The 26,312-nt window shown below is 41.1% G+C and overlaps 1 protein-coding gene across 1 annotated transcript; it reads right to left on the bottom strand.

Moving 5' to 3' along the window:
* Positions 1–1,011: 1,011 nt before the first annotated feature.
* On the bottom strand, positions 1,012–24,876 carry slc6a17 (solute carrier family 6 member 17). Its single transcript, XM_086277035.1, has 12 exons — positions 24,530–24,876; positions 20,359–20,765; positions 13,650–13,807; positions 11,747–11,873; positions 10,041–10,222; positions 9,163–9,273; positions 7,736–7,977; positions 7,450–7,642; positions 6,050–6,242; positions 5,813–5,972; positions 5,498–5,660; positions 1,012–5,338 (listed from the first exon to the last, which is right to left on the bottom strand). The coding sequence occupies exons 2-12, from the start codon at positions 20,657–20,659 to the stop codon at positions 4,976–4,978; spliced, it is 2,193 nt and encodes a 730-aa protein (XP_086133161.1). The 5' UTR covers positions 20,660–20,765; positions 24,530–24,876; the 3' UTR covers positions 1,012–4,975.
* Positions 24,877–26,312: the final 1,436 nt, after the last annotated feature.

Raw genomic sequence — 26,312 nt, 5'->3', positions numbered from 1 at the left:
TTTAGATTGTTTTTCAAGCAGTGAGGACTTTATGAGAATGCATCAAGAGCCATGTGTTAGAAATAGGAGCAAGAATATTTTCACACCTGTGTGACTCCTGCTGGTTTGATGATGTGTCTCTGTCCCATCTGACTGCACTGCTATATAAACTCTGAATCTGTTTGAGCAGCTGTAAAGCGACGGCAGGACACAGCAGGTGAAAAGTCCTTGTTGACACGCTGTTATAAGTCTATCATATGATGGATTTACAAGTGGGAGCAGCCTTCATCATGGCAGAGGGAGAATCTTATGTCAGTGCTGGCTTATTACTCCTTTGCACAGCCTGGCCTGGTAGACCGTTCTTCACGTGTATGTGTGAAATCACAGATTGGGGTTCATTTCAAGGAGTTTAGTTGCAGGAAGATGAAGCCACATGAGAAAAGCTTCTAAATTTTCGGAGGTTAGCCAGGGCAATAAACTATAAAACATTACAGGTTACAGAAAACTAATCTGATTATTTATCATGGGTTTGGCAGATACAAGAACAGTCTACAAGCCATATGCATTTGATTTTGACATTTTTAGTAAGTTATTCATCTTTCCTAAAGGATAATTATTTCTAAAACTGCTTAATATTGTGGCATTACTACCAAGTAAACAAGTGCATCCCCTAAAAGCACGGTAAAAGCGTCATTCCTCCTCATTCTCACACATTTTGGCATTAACGTCCTCATTTAAGCCACAGTAACTGTACACGGATGGGAAAAAATCTACCTCGATATGCATACAGCAAAGTCAAATATGAGCGATATTAACTTTTAAATGCGTGGTGGGGATGATCAATGACACAGGATGTGCATTTCGACAGATAGCAGCCTCACAAGTCTATAATATTGTTTTTTCCTTCACCCATCACTACAATCTAATTTATTCTGAACAAAACTTTTGCCGTTATTGAATCTATAGATTATAAACATAATGTGTTAAGTCATTTCAGCATAAACAACAGAACAAATGAGACGCACATCATGGTCTGTTTAATAAAAGTGGTTATTTTAATTTCCTGTTCCCTCCATCATGTTTGTACAGATCTGAATGCTTTTCAACAAACAAATGAAAGTTTCTGTCTTCTTTCTTGTAGACAGACATTTCATCTTGATTTGTGTTTTGCCAGTTTAGTGCTGGAAGCCACCGCAGTTCCAGTGAGAAACACAGAATAGAGATTGCTTACATCAGTGGTCCCAGCTGACTGTAACATCAGGATTTTATCTACTGGATTAGGTCAGCAGCACACAACACTGAGAGAGGCGAAAAACACACATTTAAACACCAAAAAGCTACGTATACCTTTACTTTAAACACGCTCACTCGCTCACATACACTCACATACACACGCTGATATATACATACACATATGCACAGTCACTCGGCTAAGTTTCGAGAACGACCACACACAAACACCAGAAACCAACAGACACCAAAGTAACACCACTGACAGTACAAAAAATCAAAAAATATCTCAAAATATACATTTATTATTTACAGCTCAAGTATACACCCTGTCACTCTTACTATAGATAATCAGTGTGAATTTATCAGAATGTACATCGATATGTACAGAGTAAATACACTGTCTTAAATACTATAAATATAACTATGGCTGGTCACATAAAGATTATCTGCACGGTTAAATAAATGTACTTTTACGTTGCTATTGGGAAGTTCATCTTAGTAACTGAACTGACTTAACCTCGTTAACACGTAGACAAAAGAGACCCTGGAGTTGGAATCTTTGTTTTCGGTAAGAAATCGATACCTGTATCCAGGCTAGGTTTGGACCAGAGAAGACATTTTCCCACTTTGCTGCAGAGTTTCAGTGATTTTTATTGTTAGAGGGAATCTCAGCTGTGCTTTGTCATATTACGGCCACTCTGCAGCCAGTAGCGCCGATCGCTGCTAATTGTAGAGAAAAATATAAGCCTGCCTGCTGTTGTGCTTTCTTCATATATGACCCACTGCATTAGCATTAGTTCAACATTGTTATCTATGTATTGTGCATATCACTTTGTAGCTTCAGGTGCTTTTGTAGACTTATGGTGCAGTTTAATTTTTTATGAGGATGTATTTCAGTGTGCAGCTTTATGCTTTAGTGGAGTCTTGCAGGATGCAGCAATCACAGCTATATTACTGACATGATGTTTAAGTTTCATCACCCCTTTCATTCACAATGATTTTGATGCTTATTTAGACATAAAATTATTTTGTGCTTACCCAAAATGTGCTTTATCCAAACCAAAACTGCTTTTTTTAAAATACAGGTTAAGTGTCTACCTCAGCTTAAGTGCCATTTCCATCACATGTAGTTCTCATGCACAGTTTTTACAGGAGGCCCTGTCAGCTGCAAAGTTAAGTTGCATCTACAGATGTTAATACTACTCTTTTGTAACTTGTATCTTTTTTATCCCCTATATCATGTTTCCTTTAATGCAGACTTTCACTCATTAAACTCTTTCATTTCCATCATGGACAGAGGTTTCTATGAATGAAAGACGAAGCATCATTTGAGAGACAGGGCAATAGATTTGAGCTGTATTGTCTTAATACCAGTCAGTCCCAAGCAATGCATCACAGCCATTGTAGGTCATCAACTAAAAGCAAGAGCCATGCTGTAGGGGGTACTGGCCATCGTATCATAGGGATTGCTTAGCAAAATAGGATGCAGGGTAATAAGAGCTCTCTGCTACTGGCTACCACAAAGGGATGACAGGGCAAAATTTTACATAGTACTTCTGACAAGATGCCAGATGATGAGATTTAAAATACTATCATTTTGCACTCAAAGATAAATGTCTTTTAGACGATACAGCGGACTAGATGTTTTTGCCTTGTCATGCATTTCTGTTGAGCCTTGTCATCTTAAACTATTTGGCCCCTATATTTACTTTGCGCTCTTTTCTTTTTTACATGTGTGCTTAACAAACAACTCCAGGGTCTCCCCCTAATTAAAGTGCAAATTAATATGATGGAACATTGGTGAAAACTCTACATAATAAAATAATAAAATAATCAAGGGGGGAAAAAACCCCATAAAGCCTAAGGCAAACAGACAACACAGAATCTGTTCAGGCACCGAACAATGTGGCTGACTGTGCTTCACACTACATCTGTTCAGTCTCAAGTACTGGTGTTGTTTCAGGGAGGGGCCACAGGACAGCGTCATTGGCTCCTCTGCTGGCCAGCAGAGTCACCCAGTGGTGAAAACCATGTATTACCACTCACTGCAAACACTTATATCAGAGTACATATCCACATTATAATTCTAAAAATGTGCTATGATTTGAGATTACACAATAAAATAAATTAAAAAAAGGTTTCACTTTCACACCTCAGATCACAGAAAAAGACATAGAGGTGTAGTTTGCGGTGCTTGTGAAATTATATCTCTATGGAGTGGTCACAATTCGAGGAATGTACAATTCAGTTGGAACATAAAATACCATCCACTCAGGGATGACATATGATTAATCCACAGCACAGCATGGCAGTGAACCTGTTATTCAATGTACAGGTATAACATAAGAAACATATTCTTGAAGGGCATCAACCGTAAAATGTCTCGTCTGTTTAACCGAGCAAACAGCCGTGCAGGTGGAGCAGACAGAGCGAGGTGTCTGCTCTCCTCTTCCTCCTCCACATCACAAGAGGATCTGTATCTATGGTGTGTTGCCACGGCTTCCCTTGGGCAACGCAGCTCTATTTTTAAACAGGCAGGGTCACCAGCAGCTCTCATTCAGTGGCAGACAACACATTTGTGCATGCACAATTACACATGCGCATCTGGACGTGTACACGAAGACGAAACTCACATTTCCAATTCCTCCTCTGCATTCGCTTTTCTGACAATGAGACAGACAAGCACGAAGCTGCCCTCTGATCAAACACACGTCGCCGTGCTTGTTCTTGCTCGTGCATTGCCGCTGCTGCCCTTCTAAGGCTTTAATTAAAACAGCATGATTAAAACAATTGATTAAAATGGAAAAGCTTTGTCTTTGCCATCTAGGTCTGGAGCTGCACAGAGACAGTGGGAAGTGCTTGCTGAGGGGAAGGATCCTTTGAAAGGAAAGTGCTGCTCTGTGTTAAGGCTCAGAGATGCTCTAATGATAGCAGGTGCCTGTGCTTCTGTGTTCATGGCATGAAGAGGCAAAACGCCGCCCCTTGACTTGCACTATTGCAGTGTATATGCACAATTTACGGTGACATCTCAAACTATTGCACGACATATATGTACAGTATTCTACATCAGTGGGGGAAAAACAAGATAGAAGGAGATCCACATTTGAATGAAGACACTATTGTGACTGGTTATTATTGCTGATGTGTGATAGGCACAATAAACTTAAAGATATAATGTGCTTGTAACACTGTTTACGCTATTGGAATCAATTGTTAGATACTATTTTTTTATTGACACATTTTCTAGATAAGAAATCTTCTCATACCGTGATGCAGATCAGGACAAGATGAGTGCTTTTCTTCCATCTCCTTCCATCCTATCCCCACAAATAACAATCCTTTCCAGGTGAACTAAAAGAAGCACGAGCTGATGAACACATATTACAGTTCACTACAATGTAAATTAGTTAGCATTACAAAAAACCTTAACCTCAACCAGAGCTTTTGGACTCTTCTATATTTCATTTGGCTCTTTTTCCGCCCCATCTCCTGGCAGATGGAGATGGTTGACATATCTGTTTGGTCTCACGTTCTCATGGGCTCTTCATCATGTCTGAGACTGACATGCAATTAGCGGCACAAGACGATGAGAAACATAGGTGAAGGGTAATGGAGCAGAATGAGGGGAATAGAGGGATTTTGCTCTGGGGGTTAAGGTGTGATGAATGCTGCAAGTGAATTTTCTCTCCCTTTTTCACTCCCACTGCCTCCCTCTCTGTAAGCAGGGCAGGGGTTTAATGGCGGGACTTTTTACGTCAGTGGATCATAGCTCAGACTCGGGCGAGCCGATGTTTTGGTAGCCCGTCTTGGTGCTGGTGCCGTAGTTGGTGTTGGTCATCTCTTGGGTGCCACCGGGGCCCAGGTAAGCGCGGTGGGCAGGCATGGGAGAGGGAGCCTCGCTGGGGTTCTTGCTGAGGATGAAACGCTGTTCGTCCTGCTCTTCCAGGTTGGAGATGTCCTTCATCATACCTTTACGGTAGGAGACGGAGAGCTTGTTGGAGCCATCTGAGATTAGGCTGAAGTGGCGGGCGATGAAGACGATGGGTAAAGGCAGCATGGCAACGACAATGAGGGCATAGGCCATGGCTAAAGCCCAAGGAGGATAACTTTGGAAACGGTCCGAGCCCTGAAACCAAAAGAATTCAATGAGGATGGCCGACAAAATCAAATGAAACGAAGGGAGAGATGAGAAGAGGTGAGGAGAGAAAATTAGATGAATTGCAAGAAGGGAGGATTTGGTCAAATGTTTCTCAGTCAAGCAACTTCAGTGCTTCTGATTACTGACCTCAGCTTCTACCCAGGCATTGTATCCTGCAGGACTAATGGCCATCTCGATAACAGTGGCACAGATGAGCAACACCAAGACAGCAGGGGACACAAACTTCCACATGTAGAAGTAGAAGGAATATGGCCTGAACCCAAGCATGTCCTCCAGGTCCTGCATAAACCTGTAACAAGGTAGAAAAGATGTCTCAACAAATATACTCTGAGTAAAACGGGGAAAATATTGAGTTTTTTGGTGAATGTTTTCTTGTGAATGAAAGAATGACTGTGCTGTAGTATGAGGGCCTAGTCTTAATTTTGCATATCTGCAAATTACCTCTTAGTTCCATAGATCCAGGCTACAGAGATGTTCTCCAGGATCACCACCACAATGAGGGGCAAACCAGCAGAGTAGTCATCAAACATTGCCACAAAGTAATTCCCTGAACGCAGCACGAACAGTAACCCCAACAGGAAGGCTATGATACAACAAACCACTGAGGGAGGCAAGAGGAAATATTGAGTTAGAATCATCAAAGGATAAAAGAAGAATATAAGCAGAATCAGCACCTACCACACAGAATCTCTTTGCGGATCTTGAAGGCATCCAGTATGGGTGTGGTGATGCCGGTCATGGTGCCGATCATGCTTCCCAGGCCCAAGTTGATCAGCATGAAAAAGAACATGACGGACCAAAAGGGACTGGCAGGGAAGTGAGTCATGGCCTCTGTGAAGGCGATGAACGCCAGACCGGTGCCCTGAACTGCCTAGAAGATGGAGAGATATCGCCCACTTAACATTATTTATGCAGTGTAGCCATGAAGGCGATTTATAAAGAGTTCATAAAGATGCACTTTGAGCGGGATAGTGCATTAAGCTTAAAATTACAACATAACAGAGACCAACAATCAAATTATGCAAGCCAATTGCTCTTGAAAATATTTCCAGGGGCCTCTCAGTGATCTTAACTAGTAAGAGGCACACTGAAAAGCTTTAACAACATTAGAGACTACACAGGGGTGGCCAGGCAGGTTATGAGCATATTAGCATAACACAGAGATGAGTTATCGTCTCTCTGAGAAAGTTATAGCCTCTGGACTCAATCTAACAAGGTCATTTTCAAGCTAGCGCGGAAATCATCTGTAAAGTAAGGAGTAGCAAGATGAATTTGAGGGTTTAAATTAAACCGATGGAGCTGGGGAGGCAAGGTAACATACTGGTTTGAGCTCAGGGGATCAGGCTAAACATGCTCAAATCCAGTGATTCACAGGTAACCATGTAGTGGCATCAGGGTACTCTCCAGAGTGCAACTCATAGCCTAAACTAACTGCATAGCAATAATAATTTGTATCCACTTACACCAAATAAATGCCCGTAGAGACCTGAAAACCCACAATGATCCAACAAAACTAAATAATCTGCTGTATTCTGTACGCTTTATCACCCAAGTATCATACAGACTACCTGGACTCATTTTGTCATTTTTGGCTGTAAAATTACAAAACAATTCTCATATTTAGGGAACCATTTGAAGACAGTAGTACCTTGTGAATGCTTTGAGCTACGATGATACATTGAATATTGCTGCATTTTGTCTCTAGCACAAATGGCAACGGAGTTATGGTCACTTTAAAAGTGCTTGTAAAATGGGTTTGGCACCAAAAAGAGAGTTAATTACAACAGTCACTGATCATGAAATAAAATCACAACCTGAAGGTTATTAAGCAGCTCATAACAACCCAGCTACTTTATACTCATTATATAATAACATAATAAAGTACATTTACTCTCAATGGTAACGCTAACCCAAATTTGTCTCTGGCTAACAACATAAAAGGATCATTTGGTCTCCTTAATAATAATTTACCTTTACCTGCAGCCACCTTTCTCTAATCTCGAAACTATCCTTCGTGTATTTCATTCAGATATATAATCAGATGATCATCTCTGCCTCGAAGATTTATTCCCCCTGACCTTGTTCAGTTCATCCTCCAGGATACAGGGATCCAGGCCCAGCTGGGCAAAGTTTTCCTCCTTCACTGTCTTTATAACTGCGTACATTTCTGCATAGTCCTGGGAAGACAGGTGGGAGAAGTTGATGTGAGGAGGGATGAGCTCTCTGCTCAGCACACCTGTGTTTAAGTAGCCCAGGATCTTCTCTGCATTCCTGCACATGGGTTGGAGATGTATAGAAGAAAAACATGTTAGTTTTCTATCTGAGATTGCTGAGGTTGCATTTGCTTCAGTGCGACGCACTTACTCGACGACACACTTCTCGTTCATGACATTGGCCTTGAACCCCAGCACAGCGAACACTACCAAAGTGGCCAGGATGGAGGTAAGAAAGTTGATGATGGAAACCAGTGCTGCATCAAAGTGGCAGTTATTGTCTCGCTTGTTGTAACTGGAGAAAGCGATGACGCCGCCAAAGCCCAGTCCGAGCGCAAAGAAGACCTGCGTAGCTGCTTCTCTCCACACCTGTGGTTCCAACATCTTCTCCAGCTGGAGAGACAAAAAGAGGAAAAGATTGTAAAGTTTAGATAATGTTTCATATTTATTCTAAAAATCTCCAGAATATTATTATTTCATATATTTAACATATCACGTGTTTTCATTGGATGATTTAAATTAACATATCCAGCACCATAAGCTAAATACATGAACTGACTACACTATCTTTTCCCGGTGCATGTGGTTACCCTGTAATGACGAATATGAAGTCTGCTTGGAATTTTTTATCCCAGATTTTTGACCATGTTATGTGGATTTAGGTCTAAATTGGCCACTCAAAAAGTTAACACAGCAGCCACACTGTACTTGAACACTAAGGGAAATATGAAACCTCTACAGAGAGTTTTCTTAAATCAGTTGTACGTATCTGAGAAAAGTGGATGTGCTTATGTATGAGGCGGCTATAAATCAGAAGCAGGTCATCTACTAATTGAAGGTTAGTGGTTTGATCCCTGCTGCATGTCCTCCAGTGAACGAATAAGCGTCCTTGGGAATGATACTTATTTGTTGATTGGAGTATGAACGTGTGTGAATGTCAGATAGAAAGCAGTGAATGTACGTGTATGAATGGGTGAATGCTGCATACAGCTCTTTGAGTGCTTTAGTAGAAAAGTGCCATATAAGAACCAGTTGATTTACCATTTAGTCCTGTTCACTGTAAGTGGAAAACTTAAACTTCATCTGAGCTCTACTATAATATTCATTTTGGAGCTAATCAGTCCCCAAATTAATGCACATTACGTGATCATACAAAGGACATAATAATGTAAATGCATTTTCTTCCACAATAAGTAAGGATGCTGATCTTACTTTTCACTTTTCCATTTCCACTACCTATTCTGGCTATTTTTGAATAATTTTATCAACACCAAACTGCCTGTACTACAAAGCACTTTGCTGTCATAAACCTTCACCACTAGAGGGAGCCATCAACCCAACACAGAACAAGTGATGGGCATTCGTGACATTTTCCTGTGAGAGGATCTGAGTACGTGATGCTAAAACCATCAGCCACACATGGCTGAACAGCCTGGTGGACCAAATGTCACTTAGAGTGTCACTTGTCAGCAGCGTGAGAGGAGAAAGCTTCAGATTTTAGTCTGTAGTCCAACATAAAAACATTCTGAAAATGTTCCCTTTTTTTCTGTGGTCAAATGAACTCTGACTGTCCCTCACCTTAGGGGTGAACATGTGAGCGATGCCATCCACTGCTCCCTTCAGCATCAAACCTCGCACCAGAAAACAGAACAGCACCACATACGGGAAAAGAGAGCTGAAGTACATCACCTAAGAGAGAAAGTCAAGTATATTAACACTGTGTTTCCATGGATATGCATTAAGAGGTCTTACACATAGAGGAAAATGTGCAAAGACACACACACACACACACACACACACACACACACACACACACACACACACACACACACACACACACAGTGTTTTGTGTTTGCTTGGCACTGAATCTGTGGACTGAAACATGAAGATGAATTCGTGAAGTAAAATATTTCTCCCTGCAGCATTTCAGGGAATCGCTACAGAACTGGCTATGATAATTAGATCATCAAGTTTAGGGTTTAAAATAGTGTGTCAGAACTTGGCGATCGGCTCTTTGTTGTGCTTTTTCCTACTGAGACGCTGGGCTGGATGCTGCTGTTGCGTATGACTCATTCGCTGGATCAAGATTACAGGATGTTGTTGCAGTTGTTGCCAAACTAAGAATTTTCCATCTGCATCCTGAAACACTTTCTGTTTGGTTCAGTTTAAGTTTATTAATGTTGCATGTTCCTTTCTTCCATAATGTGGATGAGATCCCAAAATAGACAAGTGCCGACAAGAGGCTTAGCATCGTACCTTCGCCTAAAAAACAACCCCAAACATTCTCTGACGAGGATGAATCACTGAATAAAAATAGAAATTTCAAGTTGTTGTTTTTTTCAAATTATTTTTGGTTTTTATTCTGGGTCTGTGTTGTGTATGAATGAATTCAGAATCCTAATTTCAATAGTTAGCAGGTTTAAGCCTTGTTTTGTTAACTCAGTGGAACCCTGTACCTTTCCAGAGGACTGGATGCCCTTAATGACAGCCAGGCAGACCATGATCCAGGCCACCAGCAGGGACAGGGTCATTTTCCAATTCAGACCTCCAGTGTCGTCGATGCTACTGGTGATGTTAAGAGCCTGGCGGTACCAGAAGTAAGTGGTGGCTGAGCTCTTCTCACATTCTGGCTCCACAACTGTAACAGCAACAAACGGGAAGACGGGGAGGGAAAAGCACACCGATAATTAAATGCATCCAGTGTACTTTTAAAATAGAAAACCTGACAGATGTTTTATCTTAAATAAAATCATTTGTAAAAGGCCAGAAATGGAAATTTAGTAGCAGCAGCTACAAAAAATAGCACAGTATGAAAATTATTGTTAGTCTTAATCTATAAATAATGCATTTACATAAGAAGTATTTTCATGATTTTTATAATTACTTTGAATGTAATTCCTTACTTCCTTGAGGAGAAAATGCAGTTGGCTTTTGCATGAATTTTACAAAATAAGTGATTTCTTCATAATTTACAGCCAAATATTTCAAGTTTTTGGTTTTATTTCATTGTAAAACTCTTTTAATGAATGAAAACAACTCAAAAAAAATAGATTGAAGATGCCGATAGCCTAATGGTTTATGTGCACACGCCACATAACTGTGGTGTCTGCAGTTTGATTCCTGGCCAGCTGACCTTTGTTTCATCCCCCCACCCCCAAACCCCCCCCCCCCCACACACACACACACACACACACACATCTCACGTTCTCAAGTACATGCAAAAAGTGCTTTAAAATGGCCTATTAATTAGGAACAGAAGTGAAAAAAAAACCCTGTAAGGTAATGATTAGTCAGCTGGCATAAATTAATTAGCAACTGCTTAAAGAACAGAAAACATTTACAGGTTCCAGCTGTTCAAAACTATGAAATCCTATTAAAACTTCTTTCTTCACACTTTGAGAACAAAATGGGTCATTTAGAAAATAATAATCAGGAGATTATTTGACAGTGAAAATCATCACTATATGTTTATAATTTTCCTTTTTTACAGAATATTTTAAAAAAACATACAAATATAGCTATGTTGATACTCTGTTGCAGTAAAATGGAAAATAAAGTAGAAATAAGTTAAATCACATTTAATTATGTAAACCTGCTTAATTACAATGCTTTCCACCTTTGGAAATAGTTAACATCACTACATGCCCACTGATTTTACAACCATGAGCAGAGTCAGGATCCTGCCCTCTCATGCTAATGAAAGTTGATGCCTTTTCTTCTGCCAGAACCTGCGTGTGCCCCAAAGACTACCAGCTGCCAGCCATTAGAGCTACTGACCCTCAGACGGGTCATGCGGTCTGACAAGTGCCGCAACAGAGCTGCCATGTAGCATGAAGCGCAGGGCCGGCCCAGCAATAGAGACAGCGCAAACACTTATTCGCTAGATGTCTGCCGAAACACTCCTGCTTGACCACAGAGCCACAGCAGAAAGCTGCTTCAATGCAAAGGCATCCTGCTAAGTGCCGCGTCTGCATCTCCTGCCATAATTACTGAATATGAAATTACCTCGTTGGAAACTGTAGTATTTATTTATTTTTCTGTACTCGGTGTCATGGGGCATAAAACAAAATAGCATTCATGTGGACATGTGTTTTCTGCTCTGCGTTTATGTTCAACCGTTTGCAGCTGTTTAGTGATTTAGTGGACTGTACTGTTCACTCACCGGCTTGAGTTCCATTTCTGTGGATGGGGCATTCAGCCCAAGGCAGTGGATACTGAAAAGACTGGAAGAAGTAGAAGATACTCCAGCCAATAATCACGTTATAATAGAGGCCCACAAAACCGCAAACCTGAAGAAAAATAAGAGGAAAACAGCAACACTTAACATTGTGAAAAACAAATCACACAAATCCAGATTGTTTATGCCATGACTCTTTTTCTTGAGTCATGGCATAGATGCAAAGCACACAGCTTAAATTAGAGTGCATATCAATTATTGAGCTGTTTGCTCTCAGCAGCTAAAGCTCGGGTCCTCTATGAGGAGGTATTTATAGCTCCTGATCTCCCTCTGCCATATCCGAGCTGCCACACGCCTCATTGCCCCGGGCCAGGTCTTTCCATCTCCGCCTTTGCACTGGATGGATGAAATCACTATCAGGAAGAGAGTCAAACAGAAAGGCCAACAGACTCATTTGCTGACTGGCTATATTTTAAGCTGGTATCACTGATGGGTCACTACTTCTGCTGCTGCTGATGGGAATAGTTTGTGACAGCGATCGGCGCTGATCTTTGCATGTTGCTCTCTTTAATGCAACAAAAGGAAGTAATATGAGCAGGCAGAGGGAGTCCGGCACAGCATGTCTGTAGTCTTAGAGAACAATGAGCATTTAAAGTGATGAAAATCATTCTTTAACACAGTTGTGTAAAGTGGATCTTGGTCTTAAACGCATTTGTATGTCTTCACAGGCTGTTTCAATCACGATGCAAAAGCAGCACAATACTCAATTGCATTTAAATAAAGCAGCCATAAATAAGGCTCACTGCCTTTATTAATCATTGTTTTTTTATGGATGTATAATTGAGTAAAATTAATAATAATTTAAAAAAAAGATCAACTCAGATATCATAAAATGACCATTAGATTGGAATATCATCTGTTATTTATTGTTTTACAGTCCGGTGATTCACTACGAGGTGGAAAAAATATGTCACCAAATTTTCCACTAACAGTAAAACGTCAAATCTTAGTCGCTCATAAATAAATTTGCATTGGTCCAGTGGTTAGGCAGCGAAATGTTTATTTAACTGGGTTAATTTAGAGAGAGAAGCACAAGTATTATCTATTTATATTTATTTATTTTAATAGAGTGGACTTCATGCTGGATACAAGAGTAAATCTTTCATGGCAGAAAAACTGAGAAAATCATGACCTTGTGAATTTAATAAAAATGAATAATTCATGAAATTTCATACAGGCATTCATGAACTCACCAGAATGGCCCCTCTGATTTTTCTTTTATTGCCACCGTGACAGAGACATTTGTGGTTTGACCTGAAATGTCCACATAATTACTGGATGGGTCACCACTAAGTCCCGATTTTGACTTCTGCGGGGTATCTTTGTAAAGCCTACAGCGTAACCGATTTCAGTGGCCGACGTCATTGCCCCTGTGCACTATATGTTAATTAGTCTGTGGTCATGTTTTATTTGCAGTGCCAGACATGAAACAAATAAAACGCTGGAATGTTTTTGCACACATCCATTCTGTTTCAGCAACCTTTCTCCAGGAATGTGCTGACATTTGTGAGTCTTTATTTTGCTACTATGATTATTAATCTTTGTAATGAGGCTTTGGTTGTTAGTCTCTCACTGATAAATTCAAAAACTGCAGTGAAAGGGTAAATGCACAGAAGGAATTGCCAACACACCAATCACAATATTTGTGCCCTGCGTCAACCCTACATGCAGTAACATTTCTAGGGAGGTGTTGTTGACGTCAATATGTCCTCACAGAGCCACTAACATGGTTGCAAGTTAAAAGTGACAGGCATCAGTGAAGTCATTACTTATCACATGTAAACTGAGTGTGAATCGGAGGTCATGTTAAGCGACATAACCCACTTACCATCAGGCTGGAAACCCCGATGCCGCCCAGCCTTGGGTAGACGTAGTTCCACACACCAATGCTGCCACGCCTGATCCTCTGACCCACCGCCAGCTCAAGGAAGAACAGTGGGATGCCAATGAGGATGAGAAGAATCAAGTATGGCACCAGGTATGCACCTGAGAGAGACAGAGAAAGAGCAGGGGGAGGATAATTGGCTGCAACATCACAGATTCTTTTGTGTGCTTTTTTAAATCTATGCACAGCGAAGGACAAAAGCTCAAAGCAGCAGAGGGGATGTTGTTAAATTTTTCTCTCTTCTTTTCTTGGATCCTATTTTTGGAATCTATTCTTTTCGTCTTCAATGCCCCTCACAATTTCTTTTTCTTCCTCTCACTCCTCATTTTTAACTTCCATTCATTCTGTCTGATATCTCCATTTCCATTTTCACAAAGGGGGAGCGATGCGGGGAGAGCAGCAGGCACTCACAGAAAACAAGTCACGTCCAGTCATGCTTACGTCAAGAAATGAAGGGGCACCATGGTGACAAAACCATTCAATGCCGTAGAGGATGGGTCAGCGATGGAAAGCTAGAGAGAGCAGCCTGTTTTCAGACTAAAAACAAACGCCGGTGACGTTTGACTCAAATAAAATTTCTGATAACATCGGAAGTGGCTATTAGAGGTAGCAGCAGACAAAGAGAACAAAGACAAGAACACAGTGTCGTGTTACACAGTGGTGTGGAGAAGTGGCTAATGTGCTGAGCTCTTTTTGATGTCTACGTCGGGCAGCAGACACACGGAACAAGGAAAATGTGGCGAGATAAAAAAAAAAAAACAGCCGAGATGACTGCTTTAGTTTTTGTTTTTCCTTACATACATTTCACCTGAGCCAAAACAGTGATAGTCCACACTATTTATATGCTTTTGACAAGATATCAAACCACTATATATGAAGAACACACTAGAAACCCCATATTTAGGGATATGGGTCTTCATGAGCAGGTTTCTGGTGCAGATAATATGGTATCGATTTCTTTCTTAATTTAAAAAGAGAAACTGTTTGAAGTAAAAGCTAAATATAAACATCCACAAACACAATGTGGATGCTTCCACACAGTTAAACACTTAACATTCATTCGTGCTGGTTTTGTCTGACCACCTGTGGGAGACTTTAAACCGACTTGCCAGCCAGCACTTTGCTCCACATCATCACAACGCCAAAGGAGGAAATGTCTTTCGGAAGTGTTTCACGCCTCCTGTAGAGTTCAAGAGACTCTGAGAATCAGTGCCAAGGTACACTAAAGCATAAGTTTTAATACTCTAGCAGTAAAACTTATGCTTTACTGAACCTTTTTTAAATTTGTTACAAATGTATTTTCCTGTGTCTCGTATATATTTAAGTGTGTTGGCAAATGGTAGTCCCTATTTGCAAATTTAAAGAACTGAGTGATATTTGCTGAACACTGCGGTGATGACATGAGTTTATCCTGCATTTGATTATAAGAGAAAACAGTTAAATTGTGTTGAAATGAATCCAAGTATGACTACATTCAAAAGATTATTTAAAACTTGAGTTGTTTTATTATTTTTTTCTGTAAAGACAAACTCAAGCATATTGCGAATAGTAGGTTTCACCATGAGGCATGAGCTCAACAACACAAATTAATTATGAATATTATTTAGTTCTAGGTGAAATGCGTAAGCCTAAAATGTGTGTTTGTCATGAAAGGCTTGACTCAAAATATTAAGAAAGTGATGGAAAACTTGATAAAGGAAAAGAATTAGAGACAGCTTGTCATTATCATGGGAACAAGCCCAGACAAGACAATGCAGCACATCCCACCAAGTCAAGCGTCAGCGGGGACACTTATTAATGTGCACAAATATGCACACACTCTGATTAATATGAGCAAATGCACGCACACTCAGATTTCGCTTTGTTATCACACGTTTCAAATACCCTCTCTACACACACCTCCCACACAAAGCACTCACGATGCCTGAAAGCCAAGGAAATTAATATTTACTCTTCGACTTCCTCCATTTCAGTCATCGCCACCATCTCATCTCATCATAATACCAGTAAATCACGCTACCTGAGAGACAAGGCTGAGAAATCTGCTACAAAAGCAAACAAAGCCTAAAGTGGAGGATCTCGCAACATTATGCCAGACCTCTCGGAGCTCCCTCGTCTCGGTGAGGAGACGACCTCGTCTTGTAGCTGCTGACAGCACGGATTGGCTAAATCTGAGAAACACTGAAGAGACTGTCCCTCTGACTACAGCAGAGGAACTGGGTTAATGTCGTCTGTGTGTGTGTCAGATGCAACAGCAAACACTGCTGCTGTCTTGTCTGTCCCAAGTCCTGGAAGCTAACCTATAATAAGATAATAAGATGCATCAGTCAGAGCAGCAAAGCTTTACACAATAACTGTTACAACTGCTGCTGTTCACGAGATGAAAAGCAACACTGTGCTTCAATCGTCACAGCAAACGGCTCATTAAAATCACATTCGTCTGTGTGTTCAAACTCTTGCTGCTAATTGTTTTTAATCACTTCCCCAGATGACTTACATGGTGTCCCTCAAAGCTCAATATTAGGCACACTATTTACTCTGTGCATCAATATTTTTACTGTCCAGCTCAGCTCGACATTACAAGCACGTCCTGACCAATAAACGTCTATCCTTCATTTAGTCAATACTTTTTAGGCTGGACTATTACAATTCTTGCTCTAAAAGCTCTCTGAAAAGTCTTCTGTTGATCCAGAACACTGCAGCGAGAGTAGTAACTGGGACCAGAGAGAGTGAGTGTATTTCTCCCAATCCAGACAGTCTTTTAAAATCCATCTCCTCACATACAAACTTTTGAATAATCAGGAATCATCATATGTTAAAGACCTCACAATACCATAATTATCCTAATAGAGCACCTTGTTTTTACACTGTAGGTTTTTCCTCGAGTTTCTAAAAGAAGAATGGGAAACAGAGCATTTGACTTTCAGGCCCCTCATCTCCCAGTTTGGATTCAAGAGACAGACACCCTCTCTACTTTTAAGCTTACTTTCCTTTTTGATAAAGTTTATAGTTTTGACTGTATCAGGTGACCCTGAACCTTCCCCTAGTTATGCTGTGATAGGCTTAGGCTGCCCAGGATGCACTGAGCATGTCTTCTTCACCTTTTCACTCTCTGTGTGCATATGCACCACCACCACATCCAACCACTAGTTTTCTTTTACATTTTGGCTTTTTAGGGTCTTAACCCTACAACATAAAGTGTCATACGGTGACTGTTGTGAATCACTGCTATAGAAATAACAGTGAATTCAATTGAATTCAATAATGATTATATATATGTATATATATATGTATATATATATATATATATATATATATATATATCCATCCATGTGCTAAGTTGTCACTCAGCATTAAAATCTTAAAATCTGCTGAAGAGCTGTGGCTTGACCTACATCACTTTATGCTGAATATCTTGCTCAGCAATGGTAATTTCTAACTAGGCAGTTATACCAGAACAAGGCAACCACAGCAAATGACTCTGACACCTTCTGCTCTGGACTGAATTCTTGTACTTGTACTATTTCTTGTACCTTATTGTAGGCCTGAGCTGCAGCAAACCTTGAAGTTAGAGACACTCGCTACTCAGAGACACATTAAAGCATTAATAACATTTATAACAGTTTTAATTATTGTGGTTATGTGGATGAATTTTATTGTTGCGATCTTGTGTAATTTTTCTCAGCGCTCTTTATCTTAGACTCAATGATATTTATTGAATGAACAAACGCAACCAATTAAGTGAAAAAACAGGAGATAAATTAGTTGAAATTACTCACATATTTCGTTCTGTGATGTGATGGAAATGAGGGATTTATGACAGCAAATAATGTAGAATTATTATTTATGTCAATCATCAAAAGTGAGCATATTTGAGCAAATAGTTTCCAGGCACACACAGGGTTACGGACAGGAGTGAGGAGAGCAAACAAATGCTTAAAGGTTAAAGAAAATCAGTGAGTGCTGTTAAGTTAACTACTCCCATCTGGCCACTTATTTAATGAAATATTTTACAGAACTAATAAAAAAAATCACTTTAACTGCCTTGGCTTGGCACCTCCTGTTAACATTACTCAGCACCCTGAAGGATACATGTTCACCATGGGTGGCCTGTTTATAGGAAGCGAAACCCAAACCCAGCAAATATTATTTACTCCAACTTTGGTCACAAAAAATGTTCAGGTTTTTCTGCTTCTATCAGACAGCCAAACCAAATTCATGCACACATATTCATCCACCTACCCACACTTTTTTCTAGTGCTGAGTACGCAGGATTAAGCTACAACACACCCGAAAGATAGAGACATATCTATAGGGACTTCAAAGCTTCAACAATATTTACGAGAGTTTTGATTGTTGTGTTCGTGCATCTGAATGTGGAGACTGTTTTGAGTGACGGGATTTATTACTGTGATCTTGTGTACATGTAATTTATTCTTAGCTCTCTTGTAATAGAGAGCTTAACCTTAATGAGACTTCTTGAATAAATAAACTTACCTAACTAGGTGGGACTTAAATTAGCTGAAATCACTCACATTTTTCTGACTGTGATGTGATGGAAATTAACTTTTATGGCAATCACTAAATGTGAACATTGTTACTCAACTCATATTTGAGCAAATAGTTTCCAGGCAGGACTGTGGAGAGGAAACAAATACCATGCTTAAGGAAAGGACAAAATATAAAAACAGTGAGTGCTGTTAACTGCTCCCATCTGGCCACTTATTCCAGTTCTATGAGACAGCAAACTACAGGGTGGGCCATTTATATGGATACACCGTAATAAAATGGGAATGGTTGGTGATATTAAAGTCCTGTTTGTGGCACATTAGTATATGTGAGGGGGCAAACTCCTCAAGATGGGTGGTGACCATGGTGGCCATTTAGAAGTCGGCCATCTTGGATACAACTTTTGTTTTTTCAATAGGAAGAGGGCCATGTGACACATCAAACTTATTGGTAATGTCACAAGAAAAACAATGGTGTGCTTGGTTTCAACGTAACTTTATTCTTTCATGAGTTATTTACAAGTTTCTCTTTGTTCACAGCCATTGACATGTCGAAGAGGTTAACACGTGAGGAGCGGATCGAAATCGTGTTGATATCTGGTGAACGCAGTAACCGGGTCATTGCAGCAGATTTCAATGCAAGACACCCTACGAGACCACCCATCTCCCATGCTACAGTCAGCAAACTGCTTGCTAAGTTTCGTGAAACTGGTTCAGTGTTGGATTTGCCAAAATGTGGACGCATGAAAACTGTCACTAATGAAGAAACATCAGTGGCTGTCCTAGCTTCATTCAGCAAGAGCCCACAGTGTAGCACTCGCCGCATGTCACTGGAGAGTGGCATTAGTCGAACATCCCTTCGGCGGATATTAGCTACTCACAAACGGCACCCTTACAAACTCCAGCTCCTGCAGCATCTCAACGAGGATGACCCAGATCGGCGCACAGAATTTGCAGAATACAAGAATTGGAACAGGACCCTCAGTTCACGCAGAAGATTTTGTTCAGTGATGAGGCAAACTTTTATGTGAATGGTGAAGTTAACAAACAAAACCACCGCTATTGGTCTGACACTAACCCACATTGGATGGATCCCTCCAAGACTGTTGGAACAACAAAAGTGATGGTTTGGTGTAAATGGTAAAAATGGTAAATGGCCTGTATTTATATAGCGCTTTTACTAGTCCCTAAGGACCCCAAAGCGCTTTACATATCCAGTCATCCACCCATTCACACACACATTCACACACTGGTGATGGCAAGCTACATTGTAGCCACAGCCAACCTGGGGCGCACCGACAGAGGCGAGGCTGCCGGACACTGGCGCCACCGGTGTCCGGCATATACCCCATGGTGTGGTATATGGGGTACAACGATAGTGGGTCCATTCTTCATCAATGGAAACCTCAAGGCCACTGGATATTTGAAATTGCTACATGATGATGTGTTTCCCTCTTTATGCACTGAAGCTGGCACGTTCCCTCAGTTTTTCCAACAAGATGGTGCACCACCACATTATGGGTGCCAGGTCCGAGCATTCCTAGCTCAACAGTTTCCTGGAAAGTGGATTGGTCGTCGTGGGCCAGTTGAATGGTCCCCAAGGTCTCCCGATCTGACCCCCCTAGGCTTTTATCTTTGGGGTCATCTGAAAGCAATTGTCTATGTTGTGAAGATACGAGATGTGCAGCACCTGAAACTACGGCTACTGGATGCCTGTGCTGGCATTTCTCCTGCGGTGTTGCTATCAGTGTGTGAAGAATGGGAGAAGAGGGTTGCAATGACAATCCAACACAATGGGCAGCACATTGAACACATTTTATAAGTGGTCAGAAACTTGTAAATAACTCATGAAAGAATAAAGTTACGTTGAAACCAAGCACACCATTGTTTTTCTTGTGACATTACCAATAAGTTTGATGTGTCACATGGCCCTCTTCCTATTGAAAAAACAAAAGTTGTATCCAAGATGGCCGACTTCTAAATGGCCACCATGGTCACCACCCATCTTGAGGAGTTTGCCCCCTCACATATACTAATGTGCCACAAACAGGACTTTAATATCACCAACCATTCCCATGTTATTACGGTGTATCCATATAAATGGCCCACCCTGTAGTTACAAATTCATGTATTCATCCACTTACCTCCACCATTTTTCTGGCACAAGTAGGGAAACCTCCAGACGTTCCCCAGACCCACAGAGAAGCCCACCTGGGCCAGGATGTACTCCAACTTGTTGTTCCATGCTGGTCGGCCATCCTCTGCATCTGGGTCAGGAGAAGGCAGCAGGGCCTTTACTGGCGCAGTAGAGCCAGGACTTAGACCCATACTCATCTGACTGCTCTTATAGTCCATGGGGTGCTCCAGAGACAGCAGGTCAGCCACTGACTCAGTGACCGGCTCATTGCTGTGCTCCCGCTGAGTCACCTTGGTATTCTTTGGCATGGCTGCGAGACCGGGGCGTTGACAGAGGCAAGAAGATGAGAGCCAGGAGAGAGAATGGATGGAGGCTGGCAAGTTTCCAGGGGATGAACTTTGTGGTTTAGTAGGTCTGCAAAGAGAAAAAAACCCCAAAGTTTTAATCTAACCGTTCATTATGATTGATATAATGATATTTTATGTACAAAACTCCTTCTGGTAATTGTTCATCCATCATTATTTCTTCTTTTTTTTTTAAAGCAATGTTTTTTGTGAATTTTGCACAATGAAGATTTTACAGAAGGAAAATCATACAGTACAGAACTGCAGCCAGAATCAAGCTAAAAGTGGCACCAGGGTTTTCTTTAAAAAAATGCAATTAATTCAAGAATATAAAGAAGAAAAATTACTGTTAAAAAATAGCTAGTTTCAGGCCTATAAAGCATCACAAGCCCAATTCAGGAGCCACACTAATGGAACATGATATAGAGCATGTTGCTTCAACTAGTTTCCAGAACTCAAAACGTTTCTAAAAACAGCAGCACTTCAGAGCCATGAGGCATTTCAGTAATCCAATTCATTGTGGTGAATGAGGTACAAAGATTGAAACACAATCCATTTCACAGCAGGGCCCATTTTACTAAAGTTGGGTCATGTGAATAGGATGACCAGCAGCATAAAGCCTGTCTGTGTGACTACTGGTTTCAAGAAAAAGCAGTAAAACTAAGGCCTCTGAGCAGATTTCATCAGTTATTAGTGTCTGTATACTTTTCTTCTTATTGCACAACTTCAAAATCTTGTCTACATGTTATTTTAACATTTTTGATGCTGATCGAGCACAGTAATAACTTCTTGTGTTAATTTTTCAGAGGCCCGTTACTTTTTGTCCAGAAGATGTGAGTCTCTTGGAATTGCGCTAATATTAGCCTATCCATCCATTCATACAAGGGTCCTAGCCTATCCCAGCTGTCATATTATTATAAATATTAAGTAATTTAATAACAAAACTCAAATTTAGCATTACACTCATATGCAACGATGGACATTTATGCACTAAACATCCTGTTTACTTCATGTTTTGGTTTTCTATGGAAGCAGAAGCAGTATAGAAACACAGCACAGGATCATTAACACTTCAGACACATCCACCAAACAAGAGCAGGAATACTTGCCCACTGTTGCATATTCCTGCAACACCTTTGCTTGCAGCAGAACTAGTCTGAAATCTAGTGGGGTCATCTTTCCACAGTTAGCCCCACAAAGACACGGTGTAACAGGGCAAGCACTTGTTTTACTGTAATTATGTCCCGAGCTTTTTTGACAATGAAAAACTCAGCTCAAGCAACTCAGCTGCATTTGTAATCAACTGCGGCTAAAGTAAAATACAAACAAAAAAACAGCTTGTATGTATGTTATAATAAGTCACCGATGATTCAAGAATCTGAGTATTAGTGGTATGGTACCGGTGTTAGTCTGGTCTTGCCCACAAAAATTCGTTTACCTTCACCTCCGTTCCTAAATTGACCGCAGTTTAGTCAGATATTCAATCGGAAAAATGACTAAAAATCATGAAAATTAAAAAAAGGGAGTAAAATAAGTGAAGATCTGCCTTAAACTATACCAAATGTGTTGAGTGAAATAGCTGCACTGCACATGACGAGGGGTGGTCTTTGTGTCGGTGATCTACTCCTGCAATAAAACACAGTAGGAAACCCAGTAAACACCAGCAACCTAATTCTTTTTAAATTAAAATGTAAATTTGTGGTTGCAAGCATGAAAGCTCAAACTGACATGCTTGACCTTCAAAGACTGGTGTGAAAATCACGTGAAAACACTGTGAGAAAGTTACTCTTTGCTGTAAATGTCAAAAGAGCTGCTAAAGGAGTAGTGGATGAATGAAAACAGACCTTGAAGGCAGACCCCCTCAACCTGCCCTGTCTCCTACCCCCTCTTTTGCTGTTGTTTCGCTGTGTGGGAGGAGTTTGATCTGACTTTTCACTCTGGCAGTTCAAGAACAGAGAATAGAAGCCAGAGGTGTTTGATCTGAAGACAAAACTTCTAATCTTAAAAAACAGATGCACTCGACTGAAATCAGAGCCGGTCCTGTACTCACAGCGACTTCTCAAAGAATAGTTGCCAGCCGGCCAGACTCTTAAGCCCATCCAAAGTCTGAACCAGTAGCACGCACATCAAATTCCTCAACTGCAGTCACGACACGCAGCAGCTCGGAAGCTGAGTGCTCGAAACAGATCCCAGAACAGCGGTGACCTTTCCCACAGCGGTCTACAACTGCACAATACTGACTCATCATCACACACTCTCTGAATGAGGTGTGAAACAACAGTGTGCATGTTTGCAAAACAAAATTATTTTTTGACTCAGCTGCAGTTTTGGCACTTGCAACCCTGAGCCCTGCAAGAATGTCCACATGATGTTTTTGCCCTATTTTCCAAACGAATGGAAATATTGGTATAGTTAGTAACAAACTGGCCTAATTTCTACTTATGGGTTGGGATGATGGTGGTCTGTTAGACACAAATGGCAGATAGGATTGCCACTGTGACCTACTAATAGCGTGTGGTGAAAGTTTTCGATGTTGTTGTAGCAGTACACAGCAATTTTCTGGGTTTCACAGTATGTGCTGACACAGATGGTGCATTACAGAGACAGCAGGACTTCACATACAGTGCAAGACACTGTTACAGATTATGACTCAGTTGTCAATCACCATCTGAGGGAAACAAAGTGACAAGAAGTGTTTTTGTTTCTTTCAGAATACTTTGAAAAATGATTGTGCTTGCACAGAAAACAGAACATTCATGCAAAGGATAATGTGCTGCAGACTTTAAAGCGTTTGCTTTCCAAAGGAGTGATGGCAATAGACCCCTGTGGCTCGTGTGTGTGGCTGCCTCCTCAGAGGCAGATGCTTGTTCCTGCTTCTTCTTCCTGGAACTGTATTCCCAACTCTCCTCAGACAGTTTTGTGTTGATGATGTAACAGCGCAGGTTCTCTACAAAGATATGCTCCACTTTTATCTAGTGTGGTTGCTAAGCAATGGCTCTTCCTGCAAAATTGAAATCCCATCCCTGCAGCATCAGTGGTCGCCTGCCTCTCCTCTCACCATCTCAAATGGACAGACATAATATGCCCTGAAGGACGGCTGCAAATAACACAGAGCTAATGTGACAGAACAGTGGGAAGGAGAGAATGGGAATACTGAAGGTGACAGTTTGTTGTGGGATCTGTTGCACTGTCAATCAGGCAGCAATCACAAACTGTCTCACTTGCAGATCTTAGATTTGACTCATTTCTGGATAGAAGATGGTGTCACTGTTGCATTTGGTTAGATGGCACGATGCCATGCAGGGACCACGAAACTGATTCGCTCCTGAACAACAAAGAGGCAGAAGGTGGGATCAGAACATCACCTGTGTGGCCATGTTCAAGCATCCTTCAGGCATGTTTTACACAGGCCCGTGGTCATAAGCACGAGAAGTAACTCTATACGTGTGTATAACCTCTGATACCTTGTCAAGGTCAAACCAACCACCTTATAATAAAAATGCGGAATTGCAAAAGGCACCGATGTAAGTCAGCAGATGATCCGCCTCCCCGCAGAATTTGTTATATTTGAGTCAAATTTGGACACACATGGCGCGACAGCGTCAAGCAAGGGATTAATAAACGACGCACACCGTGAATGGCGCGGCGAAGCCACCATTTGTCAGGTGATGTGTTGAAAGCTGTCGCTCTTCTCTGTTAAATGACTTCAAGTAGGATGTTTTTGCAACTGTGCAAGTGCATCGCGACAATACAAAACAATTTACTCGTCTCAGAGCGACACCACGAATGCATTAATAAATAACACAAAAATTGTTACCGGACTGCGTTTCTTACCTTTTGCTGTGTGTAGAATCGGTTAGAACGACTCACTGTGATAACATACATCCAACGTACGATAAACTAGCTTCATTCAGGCACGGTCTCCGTATGCACCATCTCTGCGCGTAAAGAGATGCAAAATCACAGCTTCCAGTCACATAGGGCGCATGGTGCGTAAAGTCTGACGCAGGAGCTCGGCGCCTGCCACAAGTTTGGGCTCCTATAATCACATTAACTTGAGCAGGTAACAATTTATTGCAACCGTTTGTCTCTCTATGTAATGTTCTCTAGATCTGAAAAACACACCCGCTCACGCTTCTGGTTTCCACGTGGTTATGGCTGTGTTGTGGAATAAATCACCCCCCAATAGGATGGAGAAATTACTATGGTAAGTCACGACGGTGTCTGACGCAGGTTTGACTCATCCGCTCGTGCGCACGTCAGCAGTTGATCCGAACATCTGCAGTGGTCCCAGGATGTTAAGATAATAGGGGCGTCACACAGGTAGCCTTTAATCAGATGGATCAAAGGAACTGACTGAATATGCTAATGTGCAAATTGCATTCGTCTTCTTCTTCTTCTGCTTCTTCTTCTTCTTCTTCTTCTTCTTCTTATTATTATTATTATTATTATTATTATTATTATTATTATTATTATTATTATTATTAATGCATTGGGCCAGATTTTTCCCCACACTCTTTAAAGTTCACAGTTCACTGCTCAGTTGTCTTTGGTCCTTACCTAACAGGCGTGTCGATGTGTACCCACAATTAAAATAGGTGTGAAACGATGGCAGAGTCATTTTTCTCTCTGACACTAGTAATTTATTCTGCGTGTGGCTCTCCTGCCTCACTGGGTGGCTCGCCCCCCACCACCACATATACAGTAGACAGGTCTGCTGCACAACCTTGTAGTTTTCATTCCAGTAGTTTGCTGGATGATGACACAACACGGATGACAACATGGTAGATGCTCTTGGTAACATCGTCTGCCTGTGCCTGGGAGTTGTGAGTTAAACAAGGATACAGTCAGAGTTTATTAACTATCACAAACCCAAAATATGCCCATAGAGCCAGATATATGTTGGGTCTTCACAGTTCAGGTGTTTATTCTCAGCTACTACTTTGCACCATAGTCCACCCTATGATTAGAAACCTTAAAAGGAATAAATGTGGAGGACAGTCTAACCCTTCTGTACGTGCTAACCTCAGGATAATCTCTGCTTCCATCACAAGACTCACACAAAACACACACTTCCCTCTCCTCCCTCTCTCACTCACAAGTATACCGCATCTAACTGGCAACATGTATGCACAGTATGCTTCCTGTCTCCTTCAATTCACTCATGTGACTCACTTTCTAAGGGCTGGCTGCTGGGATCAGTTGCCATAGCAACAACTGATCATATGATGGTTACTCACCCTGTGAGCATTTTCATTTCTTTTCTCTTTTTTTTCCAGCCTCCTCCTCCTCCTCTCGAGTACCTACTGGCATTCTGCACCACGGCAGTGAATGACCTGCTAAAGTATAGTATAACATCCCTCCACTTTACAAAATAAAAACTTATTGCAGGACTGATTTTCCTGCTTGTGGTTCATTGCTTCTGATGTGTGACTCGACTCGTAAATATAGAGTTTATCACACCTTTAAATTATGCAACAGAAGACACAGTGTCCTCCCACATCCTGTCGTAGCCGCAATTCTAGTGCAGCATTAATCACCTAAAGCTTCATGAATAACCACAAGCTATAATTCTCAGTGATGGCTTTAAATAACTAGATGAAAATCACATTTCATA

The sequence above is a fragment of the Aulonocara sp. 'chitande type north' Nkhata Bay genome, linkage group LG20 (assembly GCF_057382095.1).
Source record: "Aulonocara sp. 'chitande type north' Nkhata Bay isolate Kocher_YH1m ecotype deep benthic linkage group LG20, A_spYH_male_GT1.1, whole genome shotgun sequence".
Lineage (NCBI taxonomy): Eukaryota > Metazoa > Chordata > Actinopteri > Cichliformes > Cichlidae > Aulonocara > Aulonocara sp. 'chitande type north' Nkhata Bay.
This window is presented reverse-complemented; position numbering and strand designations above follow the sequence as displayed.

Excerpts from the sequence above, each read along its gene's own strand:
- slc6a17 (XM_086277035.1), bottom strand. The coding sequence starts at position 20,659 with ATGCCAAAGAATACCAAGGTGACTCAGCGGGAGCACAGCAATGAGCCG. Across the intron at positions 13,808-20,358 it reads GTGCCAGAAAAATGGTGGAG|GTGCATACCTGGTGCCATAC; the intron begins GTAAGTGGATGA and ends TGTCTCTCTCAG. Across the intron at positions 10,223-11,746 it reads CAGAAATGGAACTCAAGCCG|TTGTGGAGCCAGAATGTGAG; the intron begins GTGAGTGAACAG and ends TTGCTGTTACAG.